Raw genomic sequence first — 16,375 nt, forward strand, 5'->3', positions numbered from 1 at the left:
TCCGAGCACGCCCTGAGCGTCACGCCCGAGGAAAGCTGCTAGTCGCCATTGCATTTGGTTGGTGCCGTGCCAGGAACGAACTAGACGCGCTTCCTTTTCTGGATAATTGTGTAAAGTTGAAACTCCGCTGATGATACCACCTCCCGTCCTGCACGGACTTTGAATGACTACCACCGCCAATAAGATTCGCTATCCCAAAATTCGTGTAGGACGCACGACATCGCGAGTCCGCGTCAGCCTGCTCACTTTGCCCAATTCAAGCTTCAAGGCTGGAGTCGCTATAAAGTAGCGACGAATTGATGTGTAATTTAAGCTGCAAAACCGAATATTCGCGCATAATCGTATCTGGAATCGTCCCAGAATCGTATAATCTGAGCACCTCTAATTAAAGCACATATACGATATATATACAGTCTATTATTTTTTGGCAGAGTGTGAAAGGCCTGGATGATCTATATTTCTAGCTTTCCGACCTTCTCAGGAGGGACCTGCTCCGAAAATTTGCTCTCCCGCCGCTTCAAATCATCCTCATTCCAGCCCTCCTTCGTATCTGCTGGCATGCGCACAAAGAGAATATTGATGATCAAGGCTAGGGCAGAGAACCCAATGCCCAGGAACAGCGCTCCACGATATCCCTTGACGGGGTTGCGTCCGCTATCATTGACGTGCGTCTCGACGGTACCCGCGAAGCCAAGGCCGGTTGACAGCCCGTACGTCTGCATAACACCGATGAGCGATCCCGCGACGCCCTGCTCAGCACGGCGCACGGAGTTGGCGGCAATGATTTGCGCTGCAGTGACGAGCAGGTCGGGGCCGGCGCCAGCGACAATGGCCGCAGGGAAGGCTTGCGCCCAGTATACCTGGTGCGTTGGCATCGTGGCAGCGATTATATTCGCAACGAGGATCGACGCGATTCCGAGGGCCATGATGTACTCGATACGAATGCGCGCGACGAGCAGCGCACCGACAACTGCCCCCACGCCCGAGACGAGGATGAATGGGGCGAGTGACGCGCCCGTTGCCGTCGGCGTATACCTGCGGATATTGTACTCCCAAGACATAAGGTACCACACGAAGATAGCGAAGCCCATGAGTGAGAGGAAGACGACACCGACGATGGCTCCAAACGACGGTCGGGTCCATATCCCGAGCGGAAGGATGGGATCTCGGGCGAAACGGGCTTCCCAGATGACAAAAGCGACGGCACATAGGATTGAAATAATGAGAAGGACGTATTCGTATATCCTCTCCCATCCGACGACGGTCGCTTGGCTGTCACGACGGTCAGAAATCTTGTCATGTGGGGACTGGCGAGGCACTTACTTCCAAATAAAGTTGAATAGGAAGAGCGCACAGACACCAAGTGCGCTACCAACAACATCGACCTCGTCATCAGGTGCAAGAGACTCGTCCCTTGGAGTGGAGATGAACGCTACCCCGAAGACAGCGACACCTAGTAAGGTCCTGGAATGTACCACATAAACAGCTTATCCACTCCCTGGCAACATACAATACTTACAGGAAGAAAAACATCCACTTCCATGGCGCGAACTGAATGATGAGCCCACAGAGGGCGCCACCTCCGGCGGCGCCAATGGGCGCGGCGGCTCCAAAGAGGCCAAGTGCGATGTTGCGCATCGCGCCAGGCGGGAAGGTGATGCAGAGAAGAGCAACGCAGTTCGGAACCATGATCCCGCCGCCAAGTCCTGCGCACCCACGGAGCACACAGAGCGAGACAAACGTCGGCGCAAAGCCGCTCCCGAGCGTGAAGGCGACCCAGATTATGGCGCCGATGAGAAGCATGTTGTAGTGACCGTAGATTGCGCCGAGCTGTCCGCCGGGAAGAATAAAGGCGCCCTGTGTAAGTCTTAGGGGAACATGTCAATGAGACTTTAGAGTGGCTAGAAGAGATATACATACGGATAAGAAGCTGCTATCCATGCAGTTGCTCCAGGAGAGGACACGCCTAGCCTTGGGGGGATGACCAGGCCAGCTTCGAGGCCGCCGCCGAATGCAATTGTCTGCGGTTGTTGCACCCACAACCGTTAGAAGACCCTTGCATAGAATCCAACAGATTCGACGCACCTGTACAAGCTGTGTCCCGACAAGGGACGCCATGATCAAGATCTTGCGCGGCATTGTCAGCTCATGGTGCAGCAGTGCACTTTCTTTCTCCTCGAGAGGCGATACCGTCTCGGCCGAGGACGGCGGGACGTCGATGACGAGGTCATCGGATCGAGATGTAGCAGGATATGAAGAAACAGAGTACATATGATTGAGAAGCGGGCAGCATTAATTCAGGGCTGCCTTTATGAGGGCCTTAGCTCGGGCGGCTGAGCAAGCCCGAAGTGGATGTGCCCGAGCGACTGGAAATCAGCGAGTACTACAAGGCTCGGAGTCTGTGTTTCAGACCCTGGGCCTCTAATTTATCCTTCATTTCAATTTGCGCGAGACATATCATCACGAAGGTTGCTTGCGAGGAGTCGAAGTGACATACGGTGTCGTGGTAGCTGCCGCCGCCGCCGCCGCCGCGGGAGTGACTGCTGCGAAGGGGCTATGTGGTTGGCTGCCTTTCGCGACCTTTTCATTCCACGTATTCTCAAATATAAGAATAAATTAAGCCCAACTTCAAGGTACCATAAATTTTTGTCCACTTACACCCTTATTACGGTATGGCCGCGAGCTATACCACGAAAGCGCCCGTTACGCCACAAGGCCAAGCTGGGCGTCATTTCGGGTACGAAACACTCTGCTCGCTCAGCTGAGCCTAGCTGTTTCATTTTCTGTAAGCCAATCCTAGGTGAGGTCGGGCAATGCTGACGCACTCACGGCTCAATCTGAGTTGATTCATAATACTGCAGACCGACCCAAATATTTTGTTCTTCCCAACGATTCCCCATAAGCCGAGCAAAACCTACCGACAGCGTTAGCATAGAACCGATGGTCTGTCAGTACATGTCAGTGGTCGTCAAAAAGTGTATTCCCGACCCGTACCTCTGCAAAGAGGAATTCGAATTACGAAAGCTCCCATTACAATTCTTTGAGCGCCCGGAACCGGAACTCACATAAGCCCTGGCGATGGGAAAGTCCAGGCGATCCGCGACCAAGTGAAACACTGACCACGAAGACACCAGTCACAAAAATAGCTGCCACGAGATCAGCTGCCACGAGCACGGTCGCCGAGAGAACGTTAATTGCGTAGCGTAGCGAAGCTGCCTCTTGTTCATCTAGCTATTTTCTGCCCACACTTATCCGACACAAAAACATTACACGCCGAGCCTGAGCCCCGGCACTCAGGTAGGTGTCTCCGCCATTTCTCCGTATCTTCACTGCGCGTCCAACATCGGTGCTTACGCCAGCGGCCGCGCGCGGTAGAGCAATACGTATGCACTCGAGTCCTCGCCACCACCTTCGAGCGTCGGGATCTTGTCCACGGGGAACACGCTCACTTTGTTGTCGTCAAACTTATACCAGTCTTCGTCATCCTCGTCGATGTCCTGCTTCAGCTCCGGCGAGGTCACAGTCGTCGTCGATGGTGCCGCTGCACCTGCTTCGCCCGCGCCTGAGGTTGCAGAGATATACGATACGGGGTGGAATGCGCGCTTCTTGACGTATGCCATGTAGTGCCCCGCGTCCGCCGCAGCGCCCTTGTGCGTCACAATCGCTGTTGCAACTAGGTCAACGTCTTTGCAAGAAATAGTGAGAGGAAGAACACACCGATGAGCTCGTACAGCCCATGTACGCTACACCCAATGTCGGCCTTAAGGTCGGGGTGGACGAGCGCCTCGAGCTCCTCACGCTCCTTCGCGCGGTACACGCCCTCGTCTTGCAACTCCACCTCTGGCTGTGCAGGAGCCTCGCCGCCCTCCGCAGGTGCACCTGCATCCGCATCGCGCATCTCGACGTCGCCATCCCGCGGGGCAGGCTGCCCGGTCTTGGTCCGCTTACGCACCTTACGCCGCTCCGCGCGCTCTTTCTCGAGCTCCTTCAGCCGGCGCGACAAGGGCAAGAGCTTCTCGCGCAGGCCATCCGTTGCGATGTCCGACCCGTCGTAATCGAGTGGGAACTTCACGCGGCGCTGCATACACACCGGTAGTTAGTATGGGAGGGAGGCGGGGAACCGAGGAAGGGAAGGTATACCATGATCTTCGTCTTCTTGTTGATATCTTGGCGCCATGCAAAGCGGACCATGTGTACCGTCAGGTAGGTCGGCAATCGACTCAGGCGTGACGTGCTCTTGTACACTGCCTCGCGATTAAGCGACGGTGAAGTCTTGGTCAACGTAGTATCCAGGGCCTGTAGATCATGTCAGTGCCGTCGACGAGGAAGTACTCTAAGAGCACATACATTCAAAATTCCATTGTGCATATAGTTGGTGTTGATTGTGATGTTACATTCGATTTTAAGTACGCGCTCGATCGTTATCGAGGGTTGCTCCTCTGGTGCTTCGTCAGACTTTAGACTACCCAAATGACACCGAGTGAGTTGAGCAAGGCCGAAAAACAAGAAAGGAGAATGGCTCGTTAGCATTCACGACATCGAAAAAAAAGAGGCGCACACTCTCGTGATCTCGCCAGTCATGAACTGCTCCACAAACTTGCGGTTTGCTGAGTCCGGGAGGCCAGGCACGTCCTTCAACGCATGGGTGAGTTGTGTCCAGCACTCCTCCGCATCTAAGTGCACCTCTCAGCTTCGCTCATACGATAGATAAAGCCAACAAACGCACCCTGCTGAGCATACATCGCGCCCCCGAGGCTCTTTTGCGCGCCAGAACCTTCACGGGCCAGCTCTCCAAATTGGGGAAACTGCTGCCGGAGAGCGTTCAGGAAGGGCGCAGGTGTGACGGCGTCAGTCGTACTACGCATTGAGCTGTACAGGCCCCGGAGCGCAGTGGGCAGACCTGGCGGCGCGCTCGCATCGAGAGCGGCCTGCAGCTCTGGGATCGCGCGCATCGATTGCACGGTTGCGTTCATGTAGCATGTGTTGCCGAGGTTGACAAGTCCAACGGGCAACGCGAGCTGTCTCATGGGGTCAGCACCAGAAAAAGGAGGGTACATTGTCACGTACTGCTTGTGCGAGTTCGCTGTCGTCCATGTCTGTTAATCGATGTCAGTTTTTCAAGGATGTGGATAGAATGAGCAAGCGTCAGGAGAGGTGAAGTAGAGGCCAAAGAGATCATGTCTAGCTCGAGAATGTCCGCGTATCCCCATCTATAGCGGCTTCAGTATTAGGATCCAACATGCGCTATACGCTGATCCAGGCTTCCGAAGGAATTGTTCAATTTTCTTGCTCGCGCGCGACATCGCGAGCCAGGTAGTGCATGCGGTATCGAGAACGACGAATCGTCTTTCCCAGCTGCTCAGTGCGCCTCCATCGTATCTGGTCGGGTACCGTGCGGAGATCACCAGACGCCGGAGCATCAGCCTGTCGAGGGCCATATGCGTGTGGGAGATGAGATAACGTATAACAAAGTCTCCGCCTCGGCCGTATATCGCTTTTGTAAGCAAGTAACGGTGTATCGCCCCGGGCCGTACGCATAGCTGAAGCGCGGCAGTAGTACGTTCCCGGTCAGCGGCGAGGCGACGGGAAGACCGAACAGCAGCAGATGGCAAGCTTCGTGGGATTTGCGGTGGCTCACAGGCATGAGGGGGGAGGGATGAAAACGAGGAGAGAAACGGGACGGTGCTGCATAATCTCGGATTTAGTCCCGAGGCGTGCGAAGAGGGACGACAGCGTACATGTTTCAACAAATACCGTCCCGGAACAAACGCAGCAGAAAGTCGTGCGTAGCCAAGATTGAGGCGAGGTAGTCATTTAGGACCTACTCGCATGGCGAGCTTTCTAAGGCGCCATGCATCTGTCCAGGACACGAGAGCCCTCCGCCTGACCTCCGCGACACTGCTAGTCTCTCGTTGAATAAGCAGCTCACCTTCAAGAAACACTGTCGGGGTCGAAGGCGGCTTGGGCAGTTCGCCCGCCGCACCAATGACCATGAATGTCTGGCCCTGCAACGGAATCTCCGTTCACCGGCGCGCGTGTACCAAAGCGATCGAAGTACATACCTCCTTGGGGGCGACTTTGCGCCAGTCAGTGTCATCCTACACCACTAATTAGTGGTACTGTCTCGTGACAGGAAGAGGAAGAGGGGCAGACCTTGAGCACGCCGCCCTTGAGCATGACTTTCATGCGCTCGGGAGGCACGCCCGTGCGCTGGTAGACGGCCTCCTTGAACGCGGCAGGTGGGAGGTCGGGGTCGAGCGGGACGTCATGGACCTTGCCTGCATGCTTGATCTTGACGGATATCGGCGCCATCGTTTCAGTCGGTGTGGAGAGAGAATAAAAACAGTGCAGAGAGAGAGTAAGGCGGCGCCCGACGCGTACGCGGGCGAAATGAGATGACGCGCGTCCACGGCATACGTAAGCTTATGGACGCCTACTGCGGCGAGGCCGGCCGGAGACGCCAGGGAAAGGGCGGGGCGGTGCCAGCGCGCTGTATGACGTCGGCCGGACGTGTCCACCACGCACGCACGTAGCGTACAGCTCAAAAGCTCCTCATGCGCCTCACAGCCCCTCACAAACTCAACCTCGACCTCAACTAATACCCATCCGGCCAACATGACGGTCTAGTACGTCTTCTCTCATCTATGTCTTCCGGAGGCATGACGTTGATTTGGCGTGCTGAAGCTACACGATAACCTTCCTGCTGCTCGCAGCAGAGATGGGGACTTTCTGCGTGCTTGTCGCACCCCTACCGTACGCCGTCCGCAAGCGGCTCCTCCGCTTCCTTAGCGAGAACCCGCTAATCGCCAAGCTTGCCTATGCGCTCAAGATCACCTTCATGTGCGTCATCACCGTCGAGTCTCGCGTCGTCACACGAGGCCCGGGAAGAGATACAGGAGTATTGATACTTACATTCCCAGATTCGTCGGCGTTCTGTTTGTGGATGCTCTTCAGCGCATGTGGCGTGTCACTGCCGAGGCCGACCTTGCCCGCAACCAGGGCGGCACCCTCCACGACGCCCGCGCAGAGACCGGTTTCGCTGCGCGCAAGTTCTAGTGCGTCAATTCCCGTGTCTAACTGGACACGCACTGATCGAACACGCTTTCATTGACAGCGCACAACGCAATACATACCTCACCGGCTTCTGTTTATTCCTCTCTCTCGTACTCACCCGCACGTTCTATATCCTCCTCGACCTCGTGCACACTCAGGAGGAGTACGCCAAGCTCAAGCAGGATGTGCGTTAATACTCTATCCTCTTTTTTCCTTTCCCCACCTATCCCCTCCTCTCTCCCTTCAGTCATCCCTGATTCTGTTTTCGCGTGACATACGCTGACGCTGCCTGCAGACCGCCAAGTCCTCGCGCGATACGATCGCGGCAGGCGACCAGAGCAAGCAGGTCGCTGAGCTCAAGCAGCGACTCGCTGCAGCGGAAAAGAAAGCTCGTGATTATGGTGAGCAATCTTCACGTTTCTCCTTTACCCGCGGACTCGATGCTCTCCTACGATGCATACTCGGGCAGTGTAATGGTGGGCTGTGCGCGTACGGAGCCATCACAACTCTAGATGGACGCTGCGGGGGACAAGTCTAGGCCTAGACTCGCCTTGTCGAATCCTGCTACGCGTTTTGGACAGCGCTCCGGGGACCTGTCATCTACTGACACGCATGTTGATGTCAATCACATATCCCGTCGAGCCCTTGGTTCATGCACCCCTCCTCTTCCCCCGTACCCTTCAACGTCGTCTCTCCTGGCCCTTGCCACTATTCATTTTGCTGAGCCGTGACTGACCACTCTCATTCGATGGTACACAATAGATATCCTGAAGAAGCAAGCGGAGCAGAATCAGGTTGAGTACGACCGGCTTGCGACGGAGTTCAACTCAAAGACGGGTGCCGTGAGCGACAAGCGCAAGGACTAAGCAGGATGAAGCCCGACCTGGTACTGTGCTATAAAGGTGATGGTGGGAGAAATTGGAGGATGAAGGGAAGGGAGAGCAGGAGAAACGCGAAGAATATGTGCCGGTGAAGGATGGGGTGAATTAAGGAGACCCGTAGTGCTCACTTCATGCGCGTGTTCTTACAGCTTACATTTTAGCAGTCATGAGTTTGTGCTTAATCCTTGCTTGCTCGGACCTTTGCGTGCGTGTCGATGTAAGATATACCAGAGTGCAAGTTTGGAAAACGTAAGTCCTTCGTGAAGTACACACGCGGTGTGAAAGGTTCCCCTCGGGTCGGTTGATGGTGTTTCGCCTCAACTGCAAGTACTCCCCCAGCGGCTCACACGACTCTTCACACGACCCATATGGCCGAGGTGGGACACTGCCCTACGCGTCGCTTCTTCGTGATGTGACACTTCGTGATGGAGCGTGACCCTTCGCGTTGGTTGTGGCTCGTCTGGTTTTCGCGCCTTCCACTCGATCCGCATCCACTGCCCGTCTTTCTTCTCATCTACGACCGCCCCCTCTCATCTCACTACGTCTTCTCGCGCACAGATCGACGATCTTACGGCCTTTTGAGACGGTCACAGTTTGCAAAAGTTAGCGGGGACGACTGCTTGGCACAGTAACGAACATAGCTAGAAAAGCTAGAGAGAAATGTCTATCGTCACCATCCGCGTAAGTCACCAGGTTGCTTCGTTTACACTTTCTAAGAACCTTCTCGCCACTCTCTTACAGAACGTCGAATTCCTAAACAACCCCGCCCGCTTCCTAGATGCGTACCGCTTCCGAGTGACGTTCGAGTGTATCGCGGAGCTGCCGGACGATGTCGAGTGGAAACTGATCTACGTTTCGTCGTCTGGGAACGAGGAGCTCGACCAGGAGCTCGACGAATGTCTCGTCGGTCCCGTGCCTGTCGGCGTGAACGCCTTCGAGTTTGCAGGTTCACCCCCGGACCCGACAAAGATCCCGTCGGAGGACGTCCTCGGCGTGTCCGCACTCATTCTCACGGGGTCGTACAAGGGCCAGGAGTTCGTCCGCGTTGGCTACTATCAGAACACGGAGTACGACAGCGAGGACCTCCGCGAAAACCCGCCGCCTCAGATCCTATTTGACCGCCTCATAAGGGATATCAACAACAAGCCCCGCGTGACGCGCTTCCAGATCAAGTGGTGCGTCCCCAGAGTGGTGTTCCTGCCTTGAACTGCCTCTGACGAGTTGTTTTTCAGGGACGTCTCCCCGCAAAACGCACAGACGAACGCCGTCGCGGCCGGTGCGGCGACTAGCGCGGCAGTTCCAAGCGCAAACGACATCGATATGGAAGACCCGAGTCCGAATGGCGCATGAGTGGGGTCTATGGCACCCGTAATTTTGTGCGCAGATGGCGAGGCGAGGCGTTAAGGGTTCAGGGAGGAGGTAGATGAAGAGAGAATGAGATGTGGAGTGTGGAGAGGACGCAGAGACCTGGCGACAGAGAATCCTAGAAGACAAACCACCGCTCCGCGCCAGCCATCGTCCACGTACAGTGCGAAGTCTCGTGCACCCACACCCTTATACCCCTGCGATGCCCTGCTTTTGCTGCTCCTACCGGCGTGCGTGCACCTGTCGGGAACATTCAATGCACCTATTGGTGTCCCCAAGGGGACCAGAACACTGCACTGCTCATACCATTTCTAACACACCATGCTTTGCAATGATATACCCTAATCATCATTAAAGGTGTGCCATCTGCCACAAGCCTGCATGCTCCTCCCATATTTTGGTTCGCAGGTACGTCCCCAGCCCCAGATTCTCCATACTCCTCTGCGGAAATGCCCTGAATCAGCACCGTTTCTGCCCGCCATGTAACGGGCTACCACAGCCTGTTCTTCCTGGTACCAAAGTAGCTCCAGCTTGAACATGGTGTGCGCACATCTATGGTACATGCTACTCGAGAACCGTGCATAACGTCCCTCGGGAGTGACAAACGTGCCCCAATTTGAACGCGTTTGGTGTGATGCGGCCGACATCGCAACGTCGCACGCTGAGTAAACAGCTTGCTGGAACCGCTATGTTCGAGGTGTGTCGTGGGCATGTTGCAAGCCGTTCAGGGGAGTGTACAGGCTTCAGGGGAGGAATCCCGAGCCAAGACACCTACCGTACCCCAGACCGTGACAAAATTCAACAGCGGGCATGTGGCTACATTTGCTCCTCTCGGAGTGCATTGCGTAGAGCCCTTTGAGCCCATTGATATTCGTCAGTAATGCGACCTTAAAATACACCAATCCACGTCGAAGTTGCAAGTCCAATTGATCTGGACATTGAGAAACGATAGATGTTATGCACAGATGCGTCGTACATTCAAACTGGATCAGTCCCAGAGACATGAGTACCTGAACGTATGGCCCTCAGTCGTTGTACGCCCGTCCCTTGCCCTTATCAACCTTGGGTGATGGCCCAGCTGTCTTCTTTTTCTTCCTCCTGCCCACTACTGGCTCGTCGCCGTCGCCGTCGCCGTTTTCTGAGCCATGACGTCGTTTGCCGGGCCGCGTACTGGGCTCAACGGGGCTATCACCAGCCCTCATTACCGACACGCCCTCGCTCTCATGATCGCCAGTGCCGGGCGCCATCAACACACTTGTACCCTCGTCCAATGGACGCACCGTGGTGGACCTGTCGTCTCGAGAAACGCTTGACAGCCCTGCTCTCGGGCTAGATGGCGGCGACGGCATCAGTAGCTCCACATTCGACCCATCGCGACGCACGCCCGATAAGCCTGTCCTGGGTGGCGTGGAATTAGGCGTGGGCACTCTGAGCGCGTCCCACGACGCCTGCGACGCGATGCTCGACGCGCTCGGGAGCTCGGGTTCGGGTAATGGCGAGAGATGTGCCGGCTCCCCTGCATAAGGCACGCTCACATCGTAGCGCGTCTGGCGTGGAGCGGCGGCGCGCCAGATCTGCCCCAGCAGCGGCAACACGTCGTCGTAGCGCGGCATACAGAAGCCCGGGCGCCGCTCAAGGATCAGGGTGATTGCACAGAACATCTCGAGCATGTCGGGCTCGAGCATCGTGCGGACGGCGACATCATGCCGCCGTTGTCGTTCTTCGTCGATCGGTAGAGAGGGCGGTGGTGGTACCCATGGCTGTGGGGGCTGCGCGCATGGAGGACAGCTGATTTCCGAGGAGCGGATGCTGGCTCCGTCGTCTTCTGAAGTCCACCAGTTGCCGTTCTCGCCGTCCGCAGCACTAGCGTCCTCCTTAGCTTCATCATCCTGATCTTCTGCTTCCGGGCTTCCCCGCGTCGAGTTGCGCGTGCTCTTCCTGAAGTCACTACCCGGCAGCAGCACACACCCCGCCAGAGGCTCCGAGAGGGGGCCCAATAAGCCAACCTCGGTGCCAGACCTCGACAGGCTTTTCTGTGATGGCTCCAGTCGAGGCGTCGAGCCTCTTGATGCCGGCGCTGGTGGACCGTGAAGATTTGGCTCCTCTGCAGCCGGGTGCCGATCTGAATCCTGGAAGTCAGCTATGGTCGCCATATGGACCATGACGCGGCGCAGCACAGCATTTGTCGGCATGTCACGTCCAAGCCCCATGTTCGGTAGCCTGGCAATGAGCAGTTTCGATGACTGAGCCAGATCATCCATTTCCGGGAAGAAGCGTAGTGGTTGGGGGCGACCGAGCTTCACGGGGCTCGTCCTTGCGCTCTTCGTCGGGCTCGATCCGGCAGCGCTTGGGCGCGTGGCTTCGGTCTCGTTGTCGAGGCTCGACCACGACTCGATGGAATCGGTCTGGCTAGCCTCCCGTAGGGTTGCTGTATGCCGCTCTGTGACAGTCGAAGGTCCTGCATGTTGTGATGCGACTGATACGAGTGAAATGGTGGGCGAGGCGAACCCTTGCGCGGCCGATGATGGTAAAGATGGCTTTGCCGCAGCTGGAGGTGAATCGTTTCGCCTCATGAATGACGCAGGCCGCGTCGAGGAACGAGCTACTGGCTGGCTAGATATGGCATCCTACCACCTGTCTTAGAATAACAACAGAAAACGTTCTTCTAACGCTACAAATATGCGTCAGTATCTTGGGAGCGTAGCGAAATACCAGAGTTACTTACGACTTACGACTTGCCTGAGAACGGTGCAGTGGCGCAATCCAGCCAGCGCCTCAACGAGCTCCATTTTGTTCTTGTTCTTGACTTTCTTGCTTCGAGGGTCAACATACGAGACAGTTATGCCATGACTCTATGAGGCAGAGGGATAGGAAAATGAGCGATGGGACCCATATACGAGTGAGACAATGCAAGACCCAGTGAAAGAGACTGCGAACGCACCTCGGCGAGTTCGCGCAGGGGTCCAGCGAGGGAGGTTTGCAGAACCTTGAGTTCCGCCGCAGTGTACACTGGTGTGTCTTCCATGTCGAGAGTGCAAATGTCGTGGGGAACGTGGGTGACGCGGAGAAACCGACGATTAGGACAAGGTGTATGAAACGTGGTTAGGTCGACTGATGAAGATGCATCGTATGTTTGGCCCGCCAAAGCGAATCCATCATTCCGAGTCCTTTTCAGGACGAAAAGAGATGAAAAGCAGTTCTTTCAACTTGCGAGTCGATAAGATGGTTTCGGAACCAGGACCAATGCGGTGCGAGTGGCAGGCCTGCCTTGTGCACGTACATCATGGAGCCTTGCAGGTAGGGCGTTCTGTGATGCAAATGAAAGTAATCTCGGAGCCATTTACTGCATCAGCGCTCCTTTATTCCTGGCCAAAGATGAAGGAGAACATGGGCGGACCAGGCAAGATCGGGAGAGGAGACGCCCATAACATAAGCGCCGAGTTGGCACCCGAGCTGTGTACTACAGAACGTACTTTGGCGTAGTCGACTTCAATTCATCCGTTCTCCGGTACACACCTCGGCGCATCAAGTGATGCTCAGGTTGGATTCCCGCGATACTCCATAGTGGAGTAAAGCACAGCAGTAATTCAGGCAGACTCATGACTTTGCGACTGGCAGGTATTATATATATGCACAGAAGCAGCTAATGATAAATAAGGCATGACATAGAGCGTCAAAAAGAGTGAGATACAAGAGAACCACAGGTCGAAAGAATAGTCAAACAGGTATAAGTAGCTCGCAAAGTTCGACAGCCCATCATTTCCTTGTACTCCTCTTGCATACCAAATGAGGTTCTTCTCACCTTCGGCAGTGCTGCTTGGTCTTCATCTAACTCTTCTTCATTAGCGCGCTTCCTAAGTTGCGTACCTCCCCGAGAAGGTGCAACAGAGCTACGGTACGGTGGTGCCCAGGGATAAACCATCGCCGCGGTCATCGGCTGTGTCGGCTGATACCCGCGCCGCAGCATCATCTTCATGCCGCATCGGAACGCCCGTCTGCATTCCGTTTTGTCTCACGAGAGAAATTTGGAACTTTTTTGTTACAAAAAATATGCGAAAACAGCCTGAAAAAATAAGTAAGAAAATGCCATATTTTTCCTCCCGGTATCTGGCGGCCCGGCGACTCGGCAACCCGGCAGCCGAGCCGATTGTCCGCCAGGCCATTGTCAAAGCGCCCGTGGCTGCGGCACTCGGCGAACAATCGGCTCAGCTGTCGGGTTGCCGAGTCGCCGGGCCGCCGGATACCGGGAGGAAAAATATGGCATTTTCTTACTTATTTTTTCAGGCTGTTTTCGCATATTTTTTGCGACCAAAAAGTTCCAAATTTCTCTCGTGTCTGTTACGGCGAGCTGCGCTGAGCGTTGGCCTTGATGACCGAGTCTACTACGCCATGATGCTCTGTCTGCGCCGCAGGGCTGGTTTTCTAGCAAGCGCAAGATCATGCAGAGAAGCGGCAGGGCCATGTGTAGGCGCTGCTACAAGCGTCGTCGCCCACGCCCGCGCCTTTGCCAACCTTGGAGCGCATGTCTTGTCGCGAGATTCGTGTCCAGCGTCGTGATTGTTGGCTCACACTTGGCTCACATGCTGTTGTCCGCATATGAGTCATTCTGCTGGGTAGTCTCAATGTCAGCGGGCTCGATCTTTATGTATGATGCATGACGCATGTGCCCCATCGCCGCTAGTCGGATTCCTGCGCACGTCAGAGGGTCGCTAATGTTATGATGGGCATGGTGGCGTGGGATATCATTTCCTTTTTCGTCTCTGACTCTAGTTTAGTAGTACTGCCTTCGTCGACTCATAGAGCGCAGCTTCACTGACTCACCCGCAGTCCCTTTGACTAGTAGACTAGTCCTTAGGTAAGGCTGAGCAGTAGTATAAATACCCCGCGCATGTACAGTAGCACCCCAGCTTTCAGCTCTTTCGTAAATTCACGTTTCTTTATTCTGCTCTAACCTCATCTGCGGATAAAGCGATCAGACAAGCTTCAGGCTTGCAAAGAAACCTCTGTCATAACATTAGCTGAAAGCTTCTCAACAAGGCGGACCTAAGACAGGTCTACGCCACGAAGAATAGTCAAGACGACTACTCCACAAGCAACTGAGGTGAACGACTGCGCCACAGCAGCACACAGACATAACTTTAGGCCTGACAATAGGCACGACTACCATCGATACGACGAAGGACATTGGAGACGTTGTTTTCAACAACTCTGCCCCAACCGATACTACGCATATCAAGGAACAGTACGAGTACCACAAGGACTCGTCCTCTGCGACCCAGCACAAGAAGAATTCATTCGAGAAAGGGGCAGGCTTAACGAAGAAGCCAGGCTTAGAGAAGAACAAGCCCAACAAGCAACTCAACTATTCGCTAGCGTACCACCATCCAGACCACAGACACCACACCCATACGATCAATCTCGCAGACATAGCCGAGCACCCAGCAGGGCAGAAACCTCTACCTCTATTGAAGTAGACGACGAAACACCCGAAGTACAAGGATCACTTCAGGTACCAGAAATCAGACTCAAACCATTCGATATCCCCTTCCCGGATCTCGACGTACCCATCCCACCTGAACGACAGGAAGAAATATACGAAGTTACCAGACAACTTCAGACGCCCTCTACAATGGCAGACACAAATACTCTCATGCGAGAAATGATTGAGGCACTTCAGAAAGCAAATGAACATGCCTCTACCCCAAAGCCCCAGAAGTTCGATGGCACGCAACAAATCCAGGACTTCCTGAAAGATTGCGACATCTACTTCAAAGGCAAAGACACGACCAAGGATGCAAAGAAAATTCTCTTTGTACTCAACAATACCGAGAAGAAGCCACACGACTGGTGTCGCACCAAGTTTGACAAATACGAAGCTAGCACAACTTGGCCCACATAGACCAAATTCAAGGAAGACTTTGCCAAAGCCTTTCAAAAGGTGGATAGCGAAGTCGACGCCATCGTAAAACTCGACAGAATAATGCAGTCAGACTTCGATTCAGTCAATGACTACAACGTCGAATTTAACCGACTCGTCAAAGAAGCCAAGTACAACAACCTGAGCACAGACACCTACCTCCAACGTACCTATACAGGAGGACTCAAATCTGTCCTTGCAAAGACTCTCATCCAACGAGAAAAGAAGCCAACTACACTCCAAGGATGGCAAGAAGAAGCACTCAAGCTGGACAACGCAGAAATAGAATGGGACAAACTCAGACGAGGAAGACAAAGGGGAAGGATCGACAAGACTACCTCTCACTCCGGAGGAAATGGAGGAGGAGGAAGAACTTAGGAACGCGACCCCGATGCCATGGACATCGACGCCGTCTCCCGAGACCAAACACGCCGAGAAGGACGATGCTTCAATTGCGAAGGCAAAGGACATATTGCCAGAAATTGTCCTTCACCCAAGAAACCCCAGCAACGCGACCAGCAAGGAAGATACCAACCCAATCGCTCGCAACAAGGCAACCGTCCTCAGACAAACCAAAGATCAGAACAATGGAATAAAGGAAATTCCACCAATGTCTGCACTACAACGGTCAGAGAGGAACCTAACCTCATTGACCTCGACAACGAACCTAGAGATTTGGTCAAAGAAGTAACCAAACTCTCTCAAGAAGATGCTAAGGATCTCTTCGCCCGTTATCTCGAAGCTAATCCGGATTTTCATGTCTGAGGGTTGCCCCAACGTCAACACCTCTTAGAATATCAATTTCCTCTGTATTAATTGCCGATATGCAATCAAAATCGATGCGTATTCCCGTCCAAATCAGAGCAAAAGAAACCGTTGGAAAAGTTCTTGCACTAGTCGACTCAGGAGCACAAGGCAAATTCATCAATCGAAGAACAGTCCGGGAGTTAGGACTACAAGAGAAACCTTTGAAAAGACCAATCAAAGTATTCAATGTCGACGGAACCCCAAACGAATTGGGGTTCATTCGCAACGAAGTCGAAATCGACATGAACGTGGGAAACCAACCTACCAAAGAAAGGTTGTTGGTTACCCAATTAGGCAAACAAGACATCATCCTCGGCATGGACTGGTTACAAGAAAGAAACCCATCCATCAA

At 54.3% G+C, this 16,375-nt stretch overlaps 7 protein-coding genes across 7 annotated transcripts; 4 read left to right on the plus strand and 3 right to left on the minus strand.

Annotated features, from left to right (window-relative positions):
* Positions 1-406: 406 nt before the first annotated feature.
* On the minus strand, positions 407-2,585 carry PHACADRAFT_186753 (uncharacterized protein). Its single transcript, XM_007398923.1, has 5 exons — positions 2,086-2,585; positions 1,921-2,021; positions 1,520-1,867; positions 1,324-1,464; positions 407-1,272 (listed from the first exon to the last, which is right to left on the minus strand). The coding sequence occupies exons 1-5, from the start codon at positions 2,269-2,271 to the stop codon at positions 453-455; spliced, it is 1,596 nt and encodes a 531-aa protein (XP_007398985.1). The 5' UTR covers positions 2,272-2,585; the 3' UTR covers positions 407-452.
* Positions 2,586-3,034: 449 nt separating this feature from the next.
* PHACADRAFT_261216 (uncharacterized protein) lies at positions 3,035-6,317 on the minus strand. The gene is made up of 10 exons (XM_007398924.1): positions 6,154-6,317; positions 6,063-6,098; positions 5,930-6,005; positions 5,068-5,096; positions 4,727-5,018; positions 4,559-4,673; positions 4,348-4,462; positions 4,141-4,296; positions 3,718-4,078; positions 3,035-3,664 (listed from the first exon to the last, which is right to left on the minus strand). The coding sequence occupies exons 1-10, from the start codon at positions 6,310-6,312 to the stop codon at positions 3,351-3,353; spliced, it is 1,653 nt and encodes a 550-aa protein (XP_007398986.1). The 5' UTR covers positions 6,313-6,317; the 3' UTR covers positions 3,035-3,350.
* Positions 6,318-6,579: 262 nt separating this feature from the next.
* On the plus strand, positions 6,580-8,130 carry PHACADRAFT_261220 (uncharacterized protein). The gene is made up of 6 exons (XM_007398925.1): positions 6,580-6,626; positions 6,685-6,840; positions 6,921-7,055; positions 7,115-7,238; positions 7,349-7,454; positions 7,816-8,130. The coding sequence occupies exons 1-6, from the start codon at positions 6,616-6,618 to the stop codon at positions 7,917-7,919; spliced, it is 636 nt and encodes a 211-aa protein (XP_007398987.1). The 5' UTR covers positions 6,580-6,615; the 3' UTR covers positions 7,920-8,130.
* Positions 8,131-8,438: 308 nt separating this feature from the next.
* PHACADRAFT_261222 (uncharacterized protein) lies at positions 8,439-9,540 on the plus strand. Its single transcript, XM_007398926.1, has 3 exons — positions 8,439-8,615; positions 8,676-9,109; positions 9,167-9,540. Exons 1-3 carry the CDS (start codon positions 8,595-8,597, stop codon positions 9,282-9,284), a joined length of 573 nt encoding a protein of 190 aa, XP_007398988.1. The 5' UTR covers positions 8,439-8,594; the 3' UTR covers positions 9,285-9,540.
* Positions 9,541-10,278: 738 nt separating this feature from the next.
* On the minus strand, positions 10,279-11,569 carry PHACADRAFT_261223 (uncharacterized protein). Its single transcript, XM_007398927.1, has one exon. The coding sequence runs from the start codon at positions 11,558-11,560 to the stop codon at positions 10,325-10,327; it is 1,236 nt and encodes a 411-aa protein (XP_007398989.1). The 5' UTR covers positions 11,561-11,569; the 3' UTR covers positions 10,279-10,324.
* A 1,813-nt stretch (positions 11,570-13,382) lies between these two features.
* PHACADRAFT_198692 (uncharacterized protein) lies at positions 13,383-15,198 on the plus strand (the record flags this gene model as incomplete). Its single annotated transcript, XM_007398928.1, has 3 exons — positions 13,383-13,515; positions 14,442-14,769; positions 14,823-15,198. The coding sequence occupies 3 exons, from the start codon at positions 13,383-13,385 to the stop codon at positions 15,196-15,198; spliced, it is 837 nt and encodes a 278-aa protein (XP_007398990.1).
* Positions 15,199-15,571: 373 nt separating this feature from the next.
* Positions 15,572-15,981, plus strand: PHACADRAFT_198693 (uncharacterized protein; the record flags this gene model as incomplete). Its single annotated transcript, XM_007398929.1, has 2 exons — positions 15,572-15,828; positions 15,888-15,981. The coding sequence occupies 2 exons, from the start codon at positions 15,572-15,574 to the stop codon at positions 15,979-15,981; spliced, it is 351 nt and encodes a 116-aa protein (XP_007398991.1).
* Positions 15,982-16,375: the final 394 nt, after the last annotated feature.

The sequence above is a fragment of the Phanerochaete carnosa genome (assembly GCF_000300595.1).
Source record: "Phanerochaete carnosa HHB-10118-sp unplaced genomic scaffold PHACAscaffold_8, whole genome shotgun sequence".
Classification (NCBI taxonomy): domain Eukaryota; kingdom Fungi; phylum Basidiomycota; class Agaricomycetes; order Polyporales; family Phanerochaetaceae; genus Phanerochaete; species Phanerochaete carnosa.